General features: G+C 45.1%; 1 protein-coding gene across 16 annotated transcripts in view; it reads right to left on the bottom strand.

Annotated features, from left to right (window-relative positions):
• Positions 1–3,967: 3,967 nt before the first annotated feature.
• The window catches only part of unc-104 (kinesin family member unc-104), a 348,954-nt gene continuing 333,980 nt past the window's right edge, over positions 3,968–18,941 (bottom strand). For all 16 annotated transcript variants that reach the window (XM_068361054.1, XM_068361056.1, XM_068361058.1 and 13 more), the window contains one exon: positions 3,968–5,626. In XM_068361054.1, coding sequence (XP_068217155.1) covers positions 5,551–5,626 — 76 coding nt within the window. In that variant the 3' untranslated portion in view covers positions 3,968–5,550. The remainder of the gene's footprint in view (positions 5,627–18,941) is intronic.

Genomic DNA, 18,941 nt, shown 5'->3' with positions numbered 1-18,941 from the left:
TCTGGATGTAAGTCCACTGAACAAGTGCGTGAGCAAAGTCAAGTTTGCTATGGAAATATCTGCGTCAGTCCTAGCAGACACCAGACTAGGTGACTGGATGGTGTCGATAGACCTGCAGGACGCGGTTTTTTCTTGTCTCAATTCACCCGAACTACAGGAAATATCTGAAATTTGTACATCACCCTACAACTTTTCAGTTCAGAGCATTTTTGTTTTGGACTAAGAACGGCCCCTTACGTTTTCACATGAGGGGTATCAAACGTGGCTCTCTGGTTACATCTGGAAGGGGTACGAATTTCGATGTACCTGGATGACTGGCTAATCAGAGCCAGGTTGTGGGAAAGTGTTTGGAGGATCTACAAGTGAATACATCTACGTCCACTTTAGTTCCATCTGTCTAGTTATTGGACAAGAGATCAAGACCTAAAGACGTGGATTCCGATCCCTTTGGGAATCAGAAATCAAGGGAGTTGGTGGGACAACCCCAACAAGTTACTAGAAGGCTTCGAACTTCATCAGAAGAACCCCGACCTAGTGTTGTATTGAGACGCATCAGACTTGGGGTGGGATACAACACTGGGGACTGAGGACCTAAGGTCAAGATGGCAGCCTGGCATTGTGGGGGTGGGAATTGAATCTTTTTGGTCAGAGCAGAGTGGTTTTACTAGTCCTCCTATGAAAGTAGTTCGAGGTAAGTATCGTTAGGAAAATTGAAATTACTTAAAATTTCTGATTTCCTTATTTCCTTTCCTCACAGGCCTATTATCCCTGTTGGAGACCTTGGGCTTATCATTCTGGTTTTCTAACTATGGTTGTAGCTTAGCTAGTAATAATAATAAAAATATTATCATCATCTCAACGCAAAGGGCTTTTATAAGAGCTGTCTGGAGACCTACGATGAACCTCTGCAGCAGTCTCCCGAAGAAATAGACTGTTTTTGTGATTGATATTGTAGGAGGAGTGCTTCTCAGATCGAAGTTTCTCTTGCATGCATCATGGACTTCTTCCTCCTTTCTTTGCTAAGAGAAAAGCTTCTCAGTCACAGCAGGTAAAGGCTACTACTTGGCTTCGAGCAAAGTCCTCCGACTAAGCCCGTTGTGGGTTGTGACTACTGTAGTGTTCTCAAGTCCAATGCTTACCCAATACGAGCTTTTGAGATGAGTGTCAGACAAGATCTGACTCTACACAATTTTTTGGCTACCCTTGGCTTTGGCGAAGTGAGTTTATAAGCTTTTAACATCTCTTATGTTACTAGTCATTCCGAAGGAAGGAAGGAAGGTCTCCTTAGCTTGTTCTTGAGTTTCTTACTCAGCTACCCACAATACCAGGTTCAAGTCCTCTATCTCTTCTCAGGATACATTTATAGAACATCAGAATGACTGGCTTGTCTGTCTTAAGAAGCCTCAGCACTTCAAGCCTGAGCTCCAAACACTTTTCATAGCACCTGCAAGATAAAGAGAAAGATATCTAAGAATTCTAGCTTTGTTAGATCATTACTTGCCCCTACACCCACTAGCAAAGAAGTTGGCAAGAGATATTTGATCCTCCTAAGCCCTCTTGAAGAACCTGTCAGTGGCTTAGGTATTTAGCCCGGAGTCTGTTAAGGCTGATTCCTCACCTCCCACTACCTGCAGGTACTCACAAGTCCCTGGCTACCATTCCCCCTAGTTCTGCGGTACCTGCTCATAAAGTAATGTACCCAGTCTAGCTTTCTTAAGAGACATGTTGCATCTTCTCCAAGATATTAATTTTATTGTAAGCCTGGATTGGAAGGTAGAAGGACTGGCTTCTACCTTTCTTTCTTTCCTCTCATAAGAGGGAGGATGTGCACCATTCATAGCCGCAATAAGCGTGACTGGACATTAGATACAGGTGAGCTTCAGAACCAAGCAACTGTTCTTTTCGAACAGGATCTGTTAAGAAATATCTCTCCCATCCTCCCAGATGACTGGGGGGATGGATGGAATATATGCAGCCTATTTCCTAATGAGGATACATTTGGACAATGTATCCTTACAAGGTTATAGGTTCTCCTATGACCAATTACATTTTCTCGTGTTAAGGGCCTAACCTAACACCTGTGACATCTCCATGCTCGGGCTATTAATGGGTTGACAGGAAAGTTAAACTAGCTGGTTTTTGATTTCTAGAGACTTCCTCCACTTAAGGATGAGTCTCCTGTTAAAACATGTTGAATTGTATTCATGTAGGAACAAACTAAAAAAGTATACAAACCATCTGTTCTTAAAGTTTTCAAGTTGCACTTCCCCTCAACCACTGTGCAAGTCCTAAACCGAGAGTCAAAAGCAAGTGTCTAGCGGAGTGGCAGGTGTGCAGGAATTCCCCCCCCCCCCCCCATCAGTAATTAACTACCTTGTCAAGTGTAAACAGCTGTTCTAGCCTTCGTTGAAACCATACTTCTATTAAAGAACTTAGGTTTGTACAGTTTGGGCAGGAAAATACAAATTATTTTAAAACTTTGTTATACAATTTTCCTAATGTTCATGCTTGAAGGAAATAAATTATTACATTCCATCGTATATCAGATATTTTTGTAATATAGGATACTTTTTCTGTAAGGGAAATATAGAAATTTGTGTCGCTGAAAAATGCACTTATGTAGGACATCTTATTATAGGATAATAAAACACCTTTTAAATTCTTACATTTGGCCATATCTTGTTTAAACATCAAGCTTTACAGTGAGTTTCATAAATAATTGAGATATAGTCTATGATAACATAATAACACTAGTTATTGATAATAAACAATAATTTTCCAAAATAAAAATTCAACTTACAAATTTGATGACTGTCCTTATTTGTAGCCATAATATATGACAGCTGAACAAGCTGTAGGACAACCATTTTTTAATTCATTCTCAACCATAAATATAAAATTTTTTTAAACTCTCTTATGAACAGATAGATTTAAACAAAATATGAAAATTCTGATGATGAACTTATAAACTATAGTGTGTAATGGTGATGCAAGTGACTAGGATAAAATTACGCTTATTCTATCTCCTAACATCTTTGGTTTAAATTTTCAGTCACCAAACCTTACTCCAGCAGCACGCAACCTTCTTTTGATGGTTAGAAACACCTGACAATTTTCTATTAGGGGGAAAACAAGGAAGAAAACTTGTTGAAGAAAAAACCAAGTACAAGTGTTGGTAGGGATCAGCCATGGACTTTATAATTGTTCAATTGTTTTTTATTTATTTTCACTGAGTTGTGATCAGGAAAGAATGATTGGTTTAAAGGCTATTTCATGAAATACCTAATGACTCTAGAATATAAAATTTTTGTCGTTTACCCTGCTTGGCAAGACACAGACTTGAGAGCTGGGCCATTGGATATCACAGAGGTTCATCAGAGCTACATACTGTACTGTACTGTACTAACCAAAAACCTCATGTGGGGGTTTTCAGTTTAACTTTTGTTCAGTTAGCTGATTATTGATGTGTTTAATTGAATATTTTTGTAGGATGTGTGAATTGGGTTACGAGATGTACTGATGACTTAAGCTGGGCTGAATACTTACTTATATACCTGAATGTATTTTACACCATGGCAGTTATGAAAAATGTACAGTTAATTTATAAAATTTTTACCTATAAAATTATATTTTCAGAGTGCAATTTCACATTAGCAATTGAATGCTCATAAGCTACTGGGCCATTTGTGCACCATCCAGTAACCAGGATAGGCTGCTGTCATGAAGCCAAAGGTTTGTTCATATTCTTTAAGACTACAAGCTAGAGATTCATGATGTACCTTCAGGGTTTTAACCAGCTCTCATAAAAGACACTGTTTACATGGAACATCATCTATTCTGTTTAGTTGGTAGTCATTTACTTCCTATAGAATGAAAGATCCAATGGTACTTTATATAATCGTACTGTAACTACAGGCAGCATGGTTACTATACTGTACAATTTCTCACCAGGAATTTTTCAATCACATTCCAATTACACTTTTTAAAACTAAATAAATGATGTAAGCAATGAGAGATGCTGCTCTGAACTCATCCTAATTAAAGATACAATCCAGCTTTACTTATTTAAAAATCATCTAGATATACAGTATATATATATAGTATCACAACTTTAGTCTTTTGGTTTTATATTCACAAGTTAGTTGCTAGGCCTAGTCCATGGAATGTTTTCTCCACGAAGAGGGGTTTGAGTTAATGTACACATGTAATAATTGTACATATTGTGCCTACATGGAACTGTTCCTCCTACTAATCAAAGCCTTTCCAAAATATTCCATCCAATTAACATTGAATGGAGGTGCCAAAGAATAAATAACATTACTGGATGTCCAAAGTAGGAAGCTTTTCTTTAGGTTTGAGTGGCATCTGCTTTCATTTAAGCAAACAATGCACAATATATTGATGAGATGTAGCGCACAGCAGACCACAGGGACATAGTATGTTCATGTGATGGTTCTGTACTGATACTGATTAATTGTGTATGACAGAGCAATTCTAGCTTCAAGATCAAATATAAGGCATACAACAGCTCCTTTCAGGAAACTGCCTATGGCATACAAAATCTCCATACTGGAGGAAGTGTATGCCATCGATTACTCCTATTAAAAATAGGTTGAAGATGATGTCTCAGAGAGATGAGCATAGAGATTCAACCCCCTTCAGAAATTGTCATCATGTGAGCAACAAAATCAAGAGCTCCCATATACTTGTCAAAATGCTACCAGTCTTTGTCTTTATGTATACATATATATATAATTTTTTTTTTTACAAATAACTCAAAATAGAGTTCTCATGGTAAACTAAATAGACTCTTCGATATATCCTGCAAGGCTAATGAGATAACTATCTGTAGTGACGACTGCAACAGAGTGCAGTATTAAGAGCCCTTGTTATAAGTAGAAGCGATAGGCAAGCACATGGGACATAACTGTCTTTTCTCTCAAGTTGTCCTCTTCATTGTGATATCAATAACATTCGGAAGGAACACAAGTTATACTGCTATAGAATATTGGGGTGATTTGCAGTAGACCTCTATAGCTCATGTACATAATACAGTATTGTCTTCTTAATCATATAATACAGACAGCTATATTCTCTCTTTGAACATATGGAACTAATAACAGACAACAATAACCCATAAAACTGAGGCATACTGTTTCTGCTAAATGAGATAATTATGTCAAATTCATGTACTCCTACTTACTGTAAGGGAGGGGTATTTAAAAATATCTTGCCTAATGGGGGCCTGGCGAGTAGATTGTTTATCAGTACTATGAAATGATGAAAAGTAAATCTCAGGCCAGTAGTAACATCTTCTTTGGGAACAGGAAGATCTTACTTAGGCACTCGTCCTATTAAAGGAATGCGTGTGATTATTTTCATCTTTTTTTTTTTCATACACATATACACAAAATTTAGACAAAAATCCTCTTCAGTAACTTAGGTTTACAATTATTGTAGATACCAGAGAAATGATGTTTACGAAATTGTAAATATCATCATAGGCTCTTGAAATAACTGATAGAGGTTCTTTTGTAGATTGTCCAAGTTTCATTTGGTGGGGACAGAGAGTGTGTTTGGATGACTTCCTCCGGATGTGTGTCGACTCCGGCGTCCTAACTTCGATCTGGTAAGAGATAAATGTGATAACTGTTTTAATATAGTACAAGAATACAGAAAATCATTTACAATACAGTACATTTAAAATGGTAACAACGGATAATCATCAACCGCGGAATATGTTTTAAAAATATAGTGTCATCATTCACTTAGTCAATACTTAACCTAAGAGTACCTAACTGCAAAATAAGTGTCGGTATTTAAAAAAGGTCGTTCACATAAAGCTGTTATTCATAAAATGCACCCCTTCTACAGAACAGCTCCTAAACTCACCAATTTATTCTAAGCATAGTGCAGAGGAGCTACTACCCACATTGAGACCTGAGGCTCATTTTTACCATGTCGCTTAGTGACATCATCATCACTTTTGTGTCACTCTCCATGAATTTAGCCTTTAGGATTTATTATACCTTTTTGATTCATTAATTACACTATTAGTACGTAGTTGATTTGGTTTTATGAAATATTTCTTAGTTTACTTCATAAAGCAAGACATGACTTGCAACAGATGCTTACTATAACTACAATGTTATAATTTGTTCTTTTCTAAGTGAATTAACTTAAAGCAGTCTACGATTTCAACTTATTCTCCTTATGTGGTGCCTAATTTTTGCATATTTACTTTTACTTATTTTAGGCTAGGTTAACTTATCCAAGTTTATCAAGTTAAATAATTTATAACAATCACCGATTTACAAGTGATTTTCTTTTTGTGATGCATTAGTTTATTCTTAGTTAGGAAAACCTCTGGTGGCTCTCGACCCCCACTTTTACTTTAACTAGGACAAGGAATTGGTCTTTGAAGATTTAGATAAATACCAAAGAAAAGATGTTATTGGCCTGAAGGACAATACCTCCTTTGCAGAGGCTCCTTAACTGGGTCTTCAATATTATGCATATCGACCGCCCATCTCGGCCTTTATCAATGCTCAGTGGTCATACCTTCAGTAGAGGTTATGAACAGGCCTACGGACCCGCTTATATTTCCCCCATCCAAATCAATATTTAGTTCTCTGCATATGCAACCTTTTATCCTTTAAAATAGGAAAGTCTTTAGCAGAACTGGAATGGCCATTTGAATTGTTAACAATGTAGTTGATAATGGGTGGCGAGCCTAGACGAGTAGCTCACCCCACTCTCCTATCAAAGACTTCACATTAGTCTTCAGCCAGAATGAGTACATTAGTACTGTTGTGTCCTGTCCCATGCTGTTGAACCTTTTCTCATACCTTTTAGAGTAAATGGTTGGTTTTGGCTTCATGCTAATGATGAAACAAAGTAGCAATTATTATTATTATTATTATTACTTGCCAAGCTACAACCCTAGTTGGAAAAGCAGGATGCTATAAGCCCAAGGGCTCCAACAGGAATAATAGCTCAGCGAGGAAAGGAAAAATACAACAAGAGAAGTTTAGGAATAATAACAACAAATATATAAACTATAAAAAATTCAAAATAACAAAAGAGAAAATAGATAGAATAGTGTGCTTGAGTTTACCCTCAAGCAAGAGAACTCTACCCCAAGACAGTGGAAGACACCGGCACAGAGGCTATGGCACTATGCAAGACTAGATAAAATTGGTTTGATTTTGGAGGGACCTTCCGCTATAAGAGTTGCTTGCCACAGCTAGAGTCTCTTCTACCCTTATCAAGAGGAAAGTAGCCATTGAACAATTACATTGCCGTAGTTAATCCTTTGAGCGAAAAAGAATTGTTTGGTAATCTCAGTGTTGCCAGGTGTATGAGGACAGAGGAGTATGTGAAAAGAATAGGCCAGACTATTTGGAGTATATGTAGGCAAAGGAAAAATGAGCTGCAATCAGAGAGTGGGATCCAATGTAATACTGTCTGGCCATTCAAAGGACGCCATAACTCTCTAGCGGTAGTATCACAATGGGTATCTGGTGCCCTGGCCAATCTACTACAGTACCTACATATGCGAGTGCATTGCCAGTGAGATTGCATACAGCTTTCTTTGAAACATTAACTCCCAGAGTTGTGGATCCTTTTAGAGCAACCCCTGTGGTTTTCCTCTTGGGAGTTTTGTCATCAATGGTTACTCGGAAGATTTCTCTGCTTTCATAACCAGATAGGAAAGTTGGTAGAAGGTAGAAGCAAGTTCACTCCTTCTCTACCTGCTCTTCCCTTCTTGATTTAGATTCTGAACATTCTTCCAAGAGGAGGAAGAAATATTCCCAGAAGGCTAGTCATAGTCGTAAGAATAGGGCTCTAAAGGAACTTGCCTCTTTTCGGGGGAGGTGGATAGCTACAGGTAGTACTGCAGTTGTGGAACCATGGCCTCTTTGGCTGGATACCTGGATTCTGACCTAACTACCCTGGTAGCCAGGCTGGTCAAATATGTATGGCTCCATGCTGGGCAATGCACTTTTCATTGGCATGTAGTTCCCGGGGACCATGACCCTGTTTTTGGGAGGTCTGGATGGCTGGCTTGACTATCCTGATAGCCAGGCTGGCCAGAGATGCAAAGGCCCATGCAGGGCTGCATTCTCTTGCTATTTCCAAGGTGTTGGAGAAGCTTGGGTGCCCTACTATACATTTTCTATCTGTACAGGTGAGTGCTACTCCCTTCCCTCTTTTTTGATACTTTGATATCCAGACTTGACGAAAATGGCTGGCCGCCATGGGTTGGTTGATGAGGTGATAGGGGTCTATGCTTATAGTAAAGGTCTGCTGCTTACTCTCCACCATAAATAACAAAAGGAAGGGTTTGATTATTGCTAAAGATCTTTCTTTCCCCCATTGGCAACTGGCCTGGTTCTTTGCAGCCCCTAGTTACATTGCTAGTTCTATCCTTGGTAAAAAATAGTTATTCGTGTAGGGGGGGGTAGGGAATCTCCTGAGCAACTAGCCAGACCTTTATCCCTTGAGTGATATGAGGATACTCTGGATTCTTGTGCCAAGTACCAACGGAAGCAGAAATCTCAAGAGTCGGAGTGTGCCTGCACTCATGGCGCCAGCATTAGATGGGTTCTCGGACATTTGGTTGGCACTTTGGTGCTCCTCAAGGGTCAAGACCTTTGTAGCTGCCATGGTTGGATGATACCAGGTAGCCCTGGATCAAATGAACGGTCAGATCCGAGAACTCCTCACTTTCAGTAGGCCACATAAATATTGAAGAAGGATGTGCTACAAGTCGTACACGATCAGTCACCAGGGTTGTACTGTCATGTCTTCCTTGTCGAGAAGGCGACAGGAGGTTGGAGACCGATCATCGACCTTTCGCCATTGAACAAGTTTGTTCAGCAAACTGGGTTTAAGATGCTAACAGTTCGCACTGTGCTGTTAGCCATCAGGCAGTACGACTTCATGCTTTCGATAGACTTGAAGGACGCGTACTTTCAAGTACCAGTTCATCGGTCGTCTAGAAAGTACCTCCGATTCACCATCCAGGGCACGATGTACCAGTTCAAAGTCCTGTGTTTCGGACTGTGCACGTCTCCCCGAGTGTTCACGACGGTAACAGCTTGGGCCCACTCGAGGGGCATCCGCCTACTGATGTACCTCGACGATTGGGTGATAATCGCTCCCTCACAGGAGCAGTTGATTCAGGATCGAGACTCACTTCTGGCAGTTTGTCGCGATCTGGGGATCGTGGTGAACTGCGAGAAGTTGAACCTCATTCCCAACATGAAGGTGAAGTATCTGGGAATGCTGATCGACTCGGCAGCAGCTCACGAGGGAAGAACGGATCAGCAGACTCCGAGAGGTTGCGCAGCCGTTCCTGTCGCAGGAACAACTTCCAGGCCTCCAGTGGCAAGCTCTTCTAGGTCACCTCTCCTCGCTGGAGAAGCTCGTTCCTTTCGGGCTGATCCATCTCCGCTCCCTTCAGTGGTGTCTGAAGGACCAGTGGTCGGCTGCCACCGATCCTCCCTCTCGTCCGGTCCTTATGGAACGCGAGGTAAGGGAGGATCTCCTTTGGTGGCTAAACGAGGAGAACCTCATGAGAGGGTTTTCTCATAAACCCTCCTCCACCTCAGTTCCGTCTGTTCACAGACGCATCCACGGAAGGTTAGGGTGCACACCTGGACGACTTGGTCGTGTCAGGTGTGTGGTCGTAAGAGAAGAAACACTTGCACATCAATGTGCTGGAAATGATGGCAGTCTCGAGAGCACTCTTTCATTTCCAGGCCCGTTTGAGAGAGCACTCAGTAGTGCTGATGAGCGACAACACGTTCGTGGTCGCGCACGTCAACAAGCGAGGGGGCATGCTCTCACATCCCTTGCATCAGTTGACGAGGCAGGTGTTTCTGTGGGCAGAGAGTTAACACGTAACCTTGTCAGTCAGGTACATTCCAGGCAAGAGAAATGTTCTAGCAGACGCCCTAAGTTGCAGAAACCAGGTAATTGGGGCAGAATGGTCTCTTCACCCTTGGGTCGCAAGTCGAGTACTCGACATCTGGGGAGAACCATGCATCGACCTTTCACAACACGGCACAACGCCAAGCTTCCCGTGTTTTGCTCTCCAGTACCAGATCCCGCAGCTACGTTCGAGGACGCAATGCAACATCCTTGGGATTTACTGGATTGCTACACGTTTCCCCCCCTTTATGCTTGCTATGAGCAGTCCTGTCCCAGGTCCTAGTAACTCCAGGACTCAGGATGACTCTAATTGCTCCACTATGGCCACACATGAAGTGGTTTCTAGATCTGTTGTCGCTCATGGTTGAGGCACTGAGATAGCTACCACACTGGCCCAATCTCTTTTGACAACCCTTGTCGAACAGGTACCACCAGGCAGTGCAGTCGCTCAGACTTCATGCGTGGAGATTATCCAGCATCTCCTCAGAACGCGAGGCTTTTTGCGACTCGCTGCGAGAGAGATGTCAGGGTACCTTAGAAGATCCTCCTCCTGTCTACCAGGGGAAGTGGTTGGTTTCTGTGATTGATGTAGTGGAAGGGTTATCTCTCCAGTCAGAGCCTTTCTGACTCAGATCATAGACTTCCTAGTCTTTCTTCGCAGAGATAAGCTCGTAATCATTTAATATAACTGCCCGCCTCTACCACCCCTCTCATGTTCCACATTGAGAATAAAGCATTTGAATGAGGAAAGCAGGCTGGCAGTGGGGGGGGGGGGGGGGGGAAGAGAAGCTAAGCTCCGCCCCATACCGACAGCTAATTAATCAGCACAACTGCCTGGTTTTCTTTCTCTTTGGCTGTTTCAGCTGAGCTGAACCGAATTCCTATATTAAATAATTACTGGTTTGTATAGCTATGAAAAATACAATTTAGGACAAATTGTCATATTGTTATCTTTGCCTCAAAGGTTTTCTCTATTTTGAAAAAATATAATCTGATACTGACAAAAAACTATGGGCTGTTTGTGTAAGACTTACTAAATCTACAGAGATGATTGTACTGTATTAGTAATACAGTACAGGGCTTCAGATATCTGTTTTACAATTACTGGAATATTGTTGAAGAATTCCAATACACTAACTGCATGTCTTGACTTATATTTATAAGACAATCATCATCAGCCTCATCTCAAAAAGGTGTAATTGTTGAGAGATGGAAAAGTAATGAAGATTATAGTCAACAACTTACTTTAAACAAAGTAGAAACTATGACAAATTCATAGATATGTATTTTTCCTAACTATACAAACCTTAGTTATTTAATAAGGGTGATACTTTCGGCGCAGCTGAAATGACGAGCCATTAATTTTTAACAAGGGTTTACTACCCACACCGCTAGTTAGTGGGGGTAGGGGAGGGTAGCTTGCTACCCCCCCCTCTCACACGCCTGTACTTGAGCTCACTTTCCTTGGAGGTAGGACTTCAAGGGGAATAGGGCTGGCGGGTAAGTTTGGTTAAATAGCTAAGGTTTATATAGTTAGAATAAATACAAATTATCTACAAATTTGTCATTTGTTCCGTAACTGGAATATAAACCACGCTATTTAATAGGGGCGACTCACCCATTAGGAAGGGTGGACGTTCCAGCCAGTCTGGCTTTTGGCTTTGCCCGGGGACTCCTTATTTGAGTGTGTAAGCACCCAAGAAATAAAGAGTCCCTGCACCTCGCTAAAACCTTGCTACGCAAGGTCTGCGGCCTACGCAAGCTGTGTGTGAAGGTATGAAGAAGTGTGTCTCGTCTTAGAAAGTTGTTCTGAAGTTCGTTAGATGGAAACTTGTAGACTAGGACTTTCCCAATACCACCTCGTCAGGGTATGGGGACGTAACAGTATTAATCTTAATACTAGGAACACAGGGAGCATGGTTTACCTGCAGTGGTTTGAGGTCAGCTATGCAGAGAACCCAGGATGCAGCTTTCCCCAAGAGAGGGGATGATGAAGAAAAGAATAAGGGCCAGTCAAACCTTTTCATTCATGCAGACCAAAACTGGGTAACAATGCCCTCAACCTTCTGCTACTTGTCCAATAAGGAGCTTGAAGTTTTAAACCAGTTGTTGTGCAGCCCCCACAGGACCGATAAAGAACGTATCGAATCTCCTGTGGGTCACGTCTTGCAGGTAGTGAGATGTGAACGTTATTTGACGTTTCCACATCCCAGCTTGAAAAACCTGCGTCACTGAAAAAATTTCTTTCGAAGGCCAGGGACGTAGCTATGCGTCTGACATCATGTGCTCTGGGGCGACGTGACGGAAGAGGGTCTGGATTCAGTGCCAGGTCAATGACCCTGCGAATCCATGCAGAGAAGGTGTTCTTGGTGACCCTCCTCTTAGTCCTTCCTGTGCTGACGTATAGTGCTGGCACACAAGGACAGGATACGGCTGTTCTTTTGAGGTACAGCCTCAAGCTCCTTACTGGGCATAGTAAGAGATGGTCTGGGTCATCTGTTACAGTACGGAGACTAGAAATCCGGAAGGAGTCGAATCGAGGATCTGCTACTCCTCGATTCTGAGTTTTAGCAGTAAACTCACAGACGAAGCTGAACATTACCTCCCCCCATCCTCTTGAATGGGCAATGTCATACGAGAGACCATGAAGTTCGCTGACTCGCTTGGCCGAGACCAAAGCTAGCAGGAACACGTCTTCCAGGTTAGGTGGCGATCTGATGCCTGGTGTAATGCTTCATAGGGAGGTCTCTTAAGAGACCTGAGAACTCGAACCACTTTCCATGGGGAGGTCTCACTTCCGACTGAGGGCAGGTAAGTTCATAACTACATATGAGTAGAGAAAAGTTCTAGTGATGAGAAATGTCCATTCCTTTCAGCCTGAAGGCGAGACTTAAGGCTGAGCGATAGCCTTTCACTTCCGAGACTGAAAGGCGCATTTCTTCACGCAAATACACGAGGAACTCCGCTATTGTTGGAATAGTGGCATCGAGTGGAGAGATACCCCTTCCATGACAACAAACACAGAAGACTTTCCACTTTGCCTGGTAGACTGCTGCTGAAGACTTTCGCAGGTGTCCAGACATCCTGATGGCAACTTGTTGCGAAAATCCTCTCTCAGAGAGGAGATGCTGGATAGTCTCCAGGCGTGAAGCCGTAGTAAACCTACGGCTTTGTGGAAGATGTTGGCATGTGGTTGTTTGAGTAGATTGTGTCGTGGATGGAGTTCTCTTGGTGGCTCCGTTAGGAGTTGCAGAAGGTCCGGGAACCATTCTGCGTGATGCCATAGCGGATCTATGAGGGTCATTGAAAGATTGACCGATGTTCTGGTCTTGTTGAGTACCCTCATCAGACAGAACAGGGGAAAGGCGTAAACGTCGATGTTGTCCCACCGTTGTTGGAAAGCATCTTGCCAGAGAGCCTTGGGGTCTGGAACTGGGGAACATTACAGCGGGAGCCTGAAGTTCAGGGCCGTTGCGAAGAGGTCCACAATCGGAGCACCACACAAAGTCAGGACTTTGTTGGCTACTAGATGATCCAAAGACCACTCAGTACTCACTATCTGAGATGCTCTACTCAGGTTGTCGGCGAGCACATTGCTCTTGCCTGGAATGAAGGGTGTCGATAGCGATATCGAGAGTTTTTCGGCCCATCTCAGTATCTCTACTGCTAGATGGGATACTTGCTGCGAAAAAGTACCTCCTTGTTTGTTGATGAAGGCCACTACTGTGGTGTTGTCGCTCATCACCACCACAGAGTGACTTGCCAGGTAATGTTGCAACTGTTGAAGGGCTAGAAAGACAGCCTTCATCTCTACGAGATTTATGTGGAGGTACTTTTCTGACTCTGACCAGAGGCCTGAGGTTGTGTGGTGCAGCACGTAACCCCCCCCTCCCTTTTTTTTTTTTGAAGCGTCCGAAAACAGCATCAAATCCGGGGGGAGGACGAGAAGATCCACTCCTTTTCATAGGTTCTCGTCTGCCACCCACCAATGGAGATCCGTCATTTCCACAGGTCCCATGGGGATGTGGATGTCCGGGGAGTCGTATGCTTGATTCCAACGGGACTTGAATCGCCACTGGAAGGATCTCATCCTGAGGCGGCCATTGGGAACTAGACGGGCCAGCGATGAAAGGTGACCGAGAAGACGTAACCACGATTGGGCTGGAATTTTTCTCGTCTGAGAAAAGGTCTTGCGACCATCCTCAGCCCAACTATCCTGTCGTCTGATGGGAAGGCTTTGTGGAGAGTGGTGTCTATAATCATGCCTAGGTATACCAGTCTTTGAGTGGGAAGCAGGGAAGACTTCTCGAGATTTACCATGATCCCCAGATCTTGGCAAAGTCTCAGAAGTTTGTCTCGGTGTTGAAGAAGGGTGGACACCGAGTCTGCTAGGATTAACCAGTTGTCCAGATAACGGAGGAGACGGATGCAAATCCTGTGTGCCCAAGATGATACTAGGGTAAACACTCTGGTGAAGACTTGTGGTGCTGTGGAGAGACCGAAGCACATCACCTTGAACTGGTACTTTCTGTTGTCTAGGCTGAATCTTAATTACTTCCTTGAAGACGGATGGACTGGGCTCTGGAAGTACGCATCCTTTAGATCCAGTGTGCACATGAAGTCTTGCGGTTTTACTGCTAGTCTAACCGTGTCTGCGGTCTCCATGCTGAACGGAGTTTGTTTGACAAACTTGTTCAGAGCTGAGAGGTCGATGACTGGTCTCCAACCTCCAGACGCCTTCTTTACAAGAAAGAGTCGACTGAAGAAGCCTGGGGATCCGTCGAGGACCTCTTGGAGAGTGCCCTTCTTCAACGGGATCTGGACTTCTGCCCGAAGGGCTTGCCCCCCTGCCGATCCCATGGCAAGGAAGTTCAATGACACTGGATTCGTCGTCAGGGGAGGTAGAGATGTTATGAACAGGACGCGATATCCTAGACTGATCACGAAGATTGTCCAGGAATCAGCCCCGAGTTGCTTCCACCTGTTTGAACAACTTTGTAGGCATCCCCCCACTGGTGAAGATGCAGGGGGACTGCCTATCCTAGCGTTTGCAGCCTCGGCTGCTCCCTCTAGGATTCTTGTCTCCCCTGGAGGACTTTTTGCCTTTCCTTTCTTTTAAAGGAAAGGGCTTAGACACCAAGGTCTTCGGTGCTGTTGTCGTCGTAGTGGTCTTGACTGGACGGGACTGCTGTGGTGCTGGAGGCTTATAGGGCTTGGATGTTAAAGCCCTATGAAGGAGGGAGTCTGGATGAGACTTCCTCCACCTCTCAGCGGCATGTTCCACATCCTTAGGGAGGAATTTCTGTGCCTATTGATTTCGGTGCTAGGGACCTTCTGATGGCATCTCTAAGCTACTGCATACCATTGTTTCAGGATGGTATTTGCCCACAAGTTCGAGATTTGGTGGGTCAGAAACTCGATCGTGCGAGTACCTGAGAGAAGAAAGGTTTCCATAGCTTTCCTGGTACGTTCCATAGAGAAGTCCTCAGAACGTATCAGGATACCTAAGGTCCCCCAACCAGATATCGAACTTGCATAGCACACTTCGCAACTTTCTCCTGGTTGAGGATCTCGGCTGCCGAGAATGAGACCTGCCTGTTGAAGAGTCTCAAGAGGGACTCCCCTGGTTAGCTCTTCCAGCGAGTGGTGAAGAGGAAGAGCTAAACAAGGCTCCTCTAGGATCTCGAAGTAACTCCTCTGCTGTACGCGAGGAGGTGGGAGGAGCTTATTGGTGGCACCGGAACGGTTGGAGGAGGACTAATCTCGGAGAGCTGTTGTGAGAGCTTGTCCCTGGTACTCTTAACCCCCTGAGACCAGGGCAGGGCTGCACTGGACTTAGAGGGTTTCTGAGTACCAAAGACACGGTCCAAGACCATGTCCTTGTCCTCTCGAGGAGGGATCTCTGGGTCGGAAAACCCGTTGCGAGCCCTCATTAGAATCAGAACTTGCCAAAACGCATGTTCTGACTCTTGCTGGTCTCCTCCTGCTGTAGGACTTGCAGCGAAGTCTCCTTCTATGCCCAAAGGCTCATCTTGGGGAGAGTCACGGACATTCCCTGAGTGGCCATCTAGCTCCATCCTATTCCTAGTAGAGGACTTCGGCAATGTTTTGGAGTCCTTAGATTCCTTCCTGAGAAGGATATAGGATTCCAACATTGACGAGGGTGGCATGTTCCTTTCGATCCCCGACTGAGTAGACCCCTCGGCGCGAAGAGAGGTTTCCCCAATTGGTGCGATGGGGGAAAGTCTCTCTTCCCAGGATTCCCTTGGGGATGGGAAATCTTCATCCGAAAGGGAAGGAGAGGCAGTCTGAGGTAAAGAAGGAACCTGCCTCGAAGGTCTGCGTGGAGTCACTTTCGCCCTTGAGGAAGTGACCGTGTCTGGAACTCCTCTCTTCCTCTTCAAAGGGGTAGAAGAAGCCATGGTTCTGTGTCCCAATTCAGAGAGGACGGGCTTGAAAGCCTGAGCTACGGCTCTCTGATCAGGGCAACGAACCAGGGCTGTTGGCTGACAGATGCGCTGTCAGACATACCCTTTGAAGGGAAAGGGATTGAAGGATCCCTGGGAGGAGTTACTACCATTGGTGGGTTTGCCTATGGTAGCTTTGGGATCCTGGACCCCTCTGGAAGTTTCCCTTCCCCTACAATGCACGGTGGTATGTGCTTGCGGGGAGGGGAATGAGGCGATGGAGACCTTGCCGTACGTTGTTCAGTAGTCTCGAGCGCGGGAGGATATTGACGCTTGCGCGAGGGAGAATAATGGCGCTCGCGTGAGGGAGAATATCGGGGCTCGCGCGCAGGAGAGTATTCGCGCACGGGTACGCGGGAGAGTGTTCGCGCGCATCTCTGCTGGCCGTCAGGCGCGCGAACGCATAAGAAAGTTCTCTAGCGCGCGGGCGGGCAGTGGAATCGTGTGGGGCACGCGGGAGCGCGAGAGAATGTTGGTGCACATCCCTAGGAGAGGATGGGCGCGTGTGCGCGGGGCGTATCCTTAGGGATGCGGGCAGGAGAAGGCTGGAGCGCAGGTGAGCACTGGCGCGTTGGTACTGGTTGGCGCCTGGAAGAAGGCAGCATTGCTGACTTCCCGGAAGTCCTGCTATCCATTGACAATTGGCACGCAGGTTTTACCTGGTGCATAAGGTGGTGCGCAGCATGGCGTGCAGGAGAGTCAGATGTTGGGCGCATATGAGCGCGGGGAGGAGAATGTTGGTGCGCAGGAGAGTACTGGCGCGTAGGGGAGCGTTGGCGAGCAGGAGAGTGCCATTGCGCAGGAGGTTGATGTCGCGCAGGTCGTTTGTGTGCAGGTGAGTGTTGGCGCACAGATGGGCGCGGGCGCGTAGGAGACTGTGGGCGCAGTTTGCGCAGGGCGCGCAGACAAGACCTGGCGTGCAGGAGAACGTGGGCGCATATGTGCATGAGGGCGCACATAGTGCGTGATGGAGCTATGTTCTTGTTGGAGTGTTTGCGTGTATGCTCTTGATGTCCTATGTTAGGTTTATGGTGAAAATCCGCGCGTAGTGATGGGGCCTGACGAGCTACTAAAGAGCAATCATCAGGTCTCGTGGGCGCATAGCGCGTATGTTGTTAGCGCGCAACAGCGTGCTTAGGTGGAGCCTTGTTAGGCCCATGTAGAAATGGAGACGGCAGGTCTGTCGGGTGGAAGGTTGACGTGTCCTTTAAAAGGACGACCTTCCACTGATGGAGTTCACGAATGATCTGCAGAGAGGTCCAGGATCAATGCAGGAGCAGTGATGGATGATTGGTCTAGAGGCTCCTCTGTGGGGGACTGCATCAAAGATGTTGAACCAAAGAGGCACCTCCTCACCGCTCGCCTTCCGACGAATGCGCCCTCTGGGGGCTGTTGGATCAGAAAGCTGACCTCCAGCAGTCCTCCGAAGAGGAGTCTCTGTAAGTGAACTCCCCCGAGGGCGAGAAACACTAGCAGGAGAGACTGACGATGGACTTAAGTTTCTCCCTCGTAGGTTGAACAGGAACGGGAGAAACTAGTCAGCTACCGTAGAGTTTGGAGTGGAAGAGAGAGTTTGGAGTGGAAGAGATGATGGGTGATACCGCATTGGATACCTCTGACACCACAACGTCGACAAGAGACAGAGGATCAACCTCTGACAGTGACGACGAATGCTTGACAGCGGCACCCAATCGGATGTAGTTAAGCAAAACCTCCTTGGAGGGCAAACCCGTAAGCCCCAAGGAGGACCAAAGCTGGAAAAGGGAGGTTAGTGACATATCCTACCCCGGGGAGAGAGGTGGAGCTGCTTCGCTAAGGGAAGCAATGTCATCTCTCGAGTCCCGAGGTTGGTAAACAATACATCAGTCTACGCTACCACTCGACGGTCTCTCGAAAGAGACCGACCGAGTGGGAGCTTCGGAGGAGGTTTGGGCAATGGAAGAAGAGGCCTTGGGTTTTTCTCCTTTCGTAGCAACCTTCGAAGGAGAAATATCCCGTTTGGACTTCTTCTTCCGTGGTCGCGAAAACCTCTCCCACTGGGAGGTAGACCACTCCCTACACTCACTACACTTGTTGTTACTATCACACCGTTGGCCCTACAAGAAGGACAAAGGGCGTGAGGATCAGTCTCGACCGCCGACATGAATGTTCCACAGGGGTGGTCGGGAAACCCAGGGCAGGTGCGCATGATCGCAGAGGCCAACTTCACATATACAGAACTAGAAAAAGAAAAGACAAAAGCAATTAAATGGCTGCCAAATAACAGCGAGGATGAGAGTGGACACGTCCGACCACCATCCGAGCCGAGAGCAAAGTGAGCTCAAGCACAGGTGTGTGGGGGGGGGGGGGGGGAACAAGCTACCCTCCCCTACCCCTGCTAACTAGCGGTGTGGGTAGTAATCCCTCGTTAAAAATTAATGGCTCGTCATTTCAGCTACGCCAAAAGTAATACCCCTATTAAATAGCGTGGTTTGTATTCCAGTTACAGAACAAAATGTTATTTTCATTAGTAAAATAAATTTTTGAATATACTTA

This window comes from Palaemon carinicauda, chromosome 37 (assembly GCF_036898095.1).
Source record: "Palaemon carinicauda isolate YSFRI2023 chromosome 37, ASM3689809v2, whole genome shotgun sequence".
Lineage (NCBI taxonomy): Eukaryota > Metazoa > Arthropoda > Malacostraca > Decapoda > Palaemonidae > Palaemon > Palaemon carinicauda.
The sequence above is the reverse complement of the archived record's forward strand: the minus strand, read 5'-3'. Positions and strand labels throughout refer to the sequence as shown.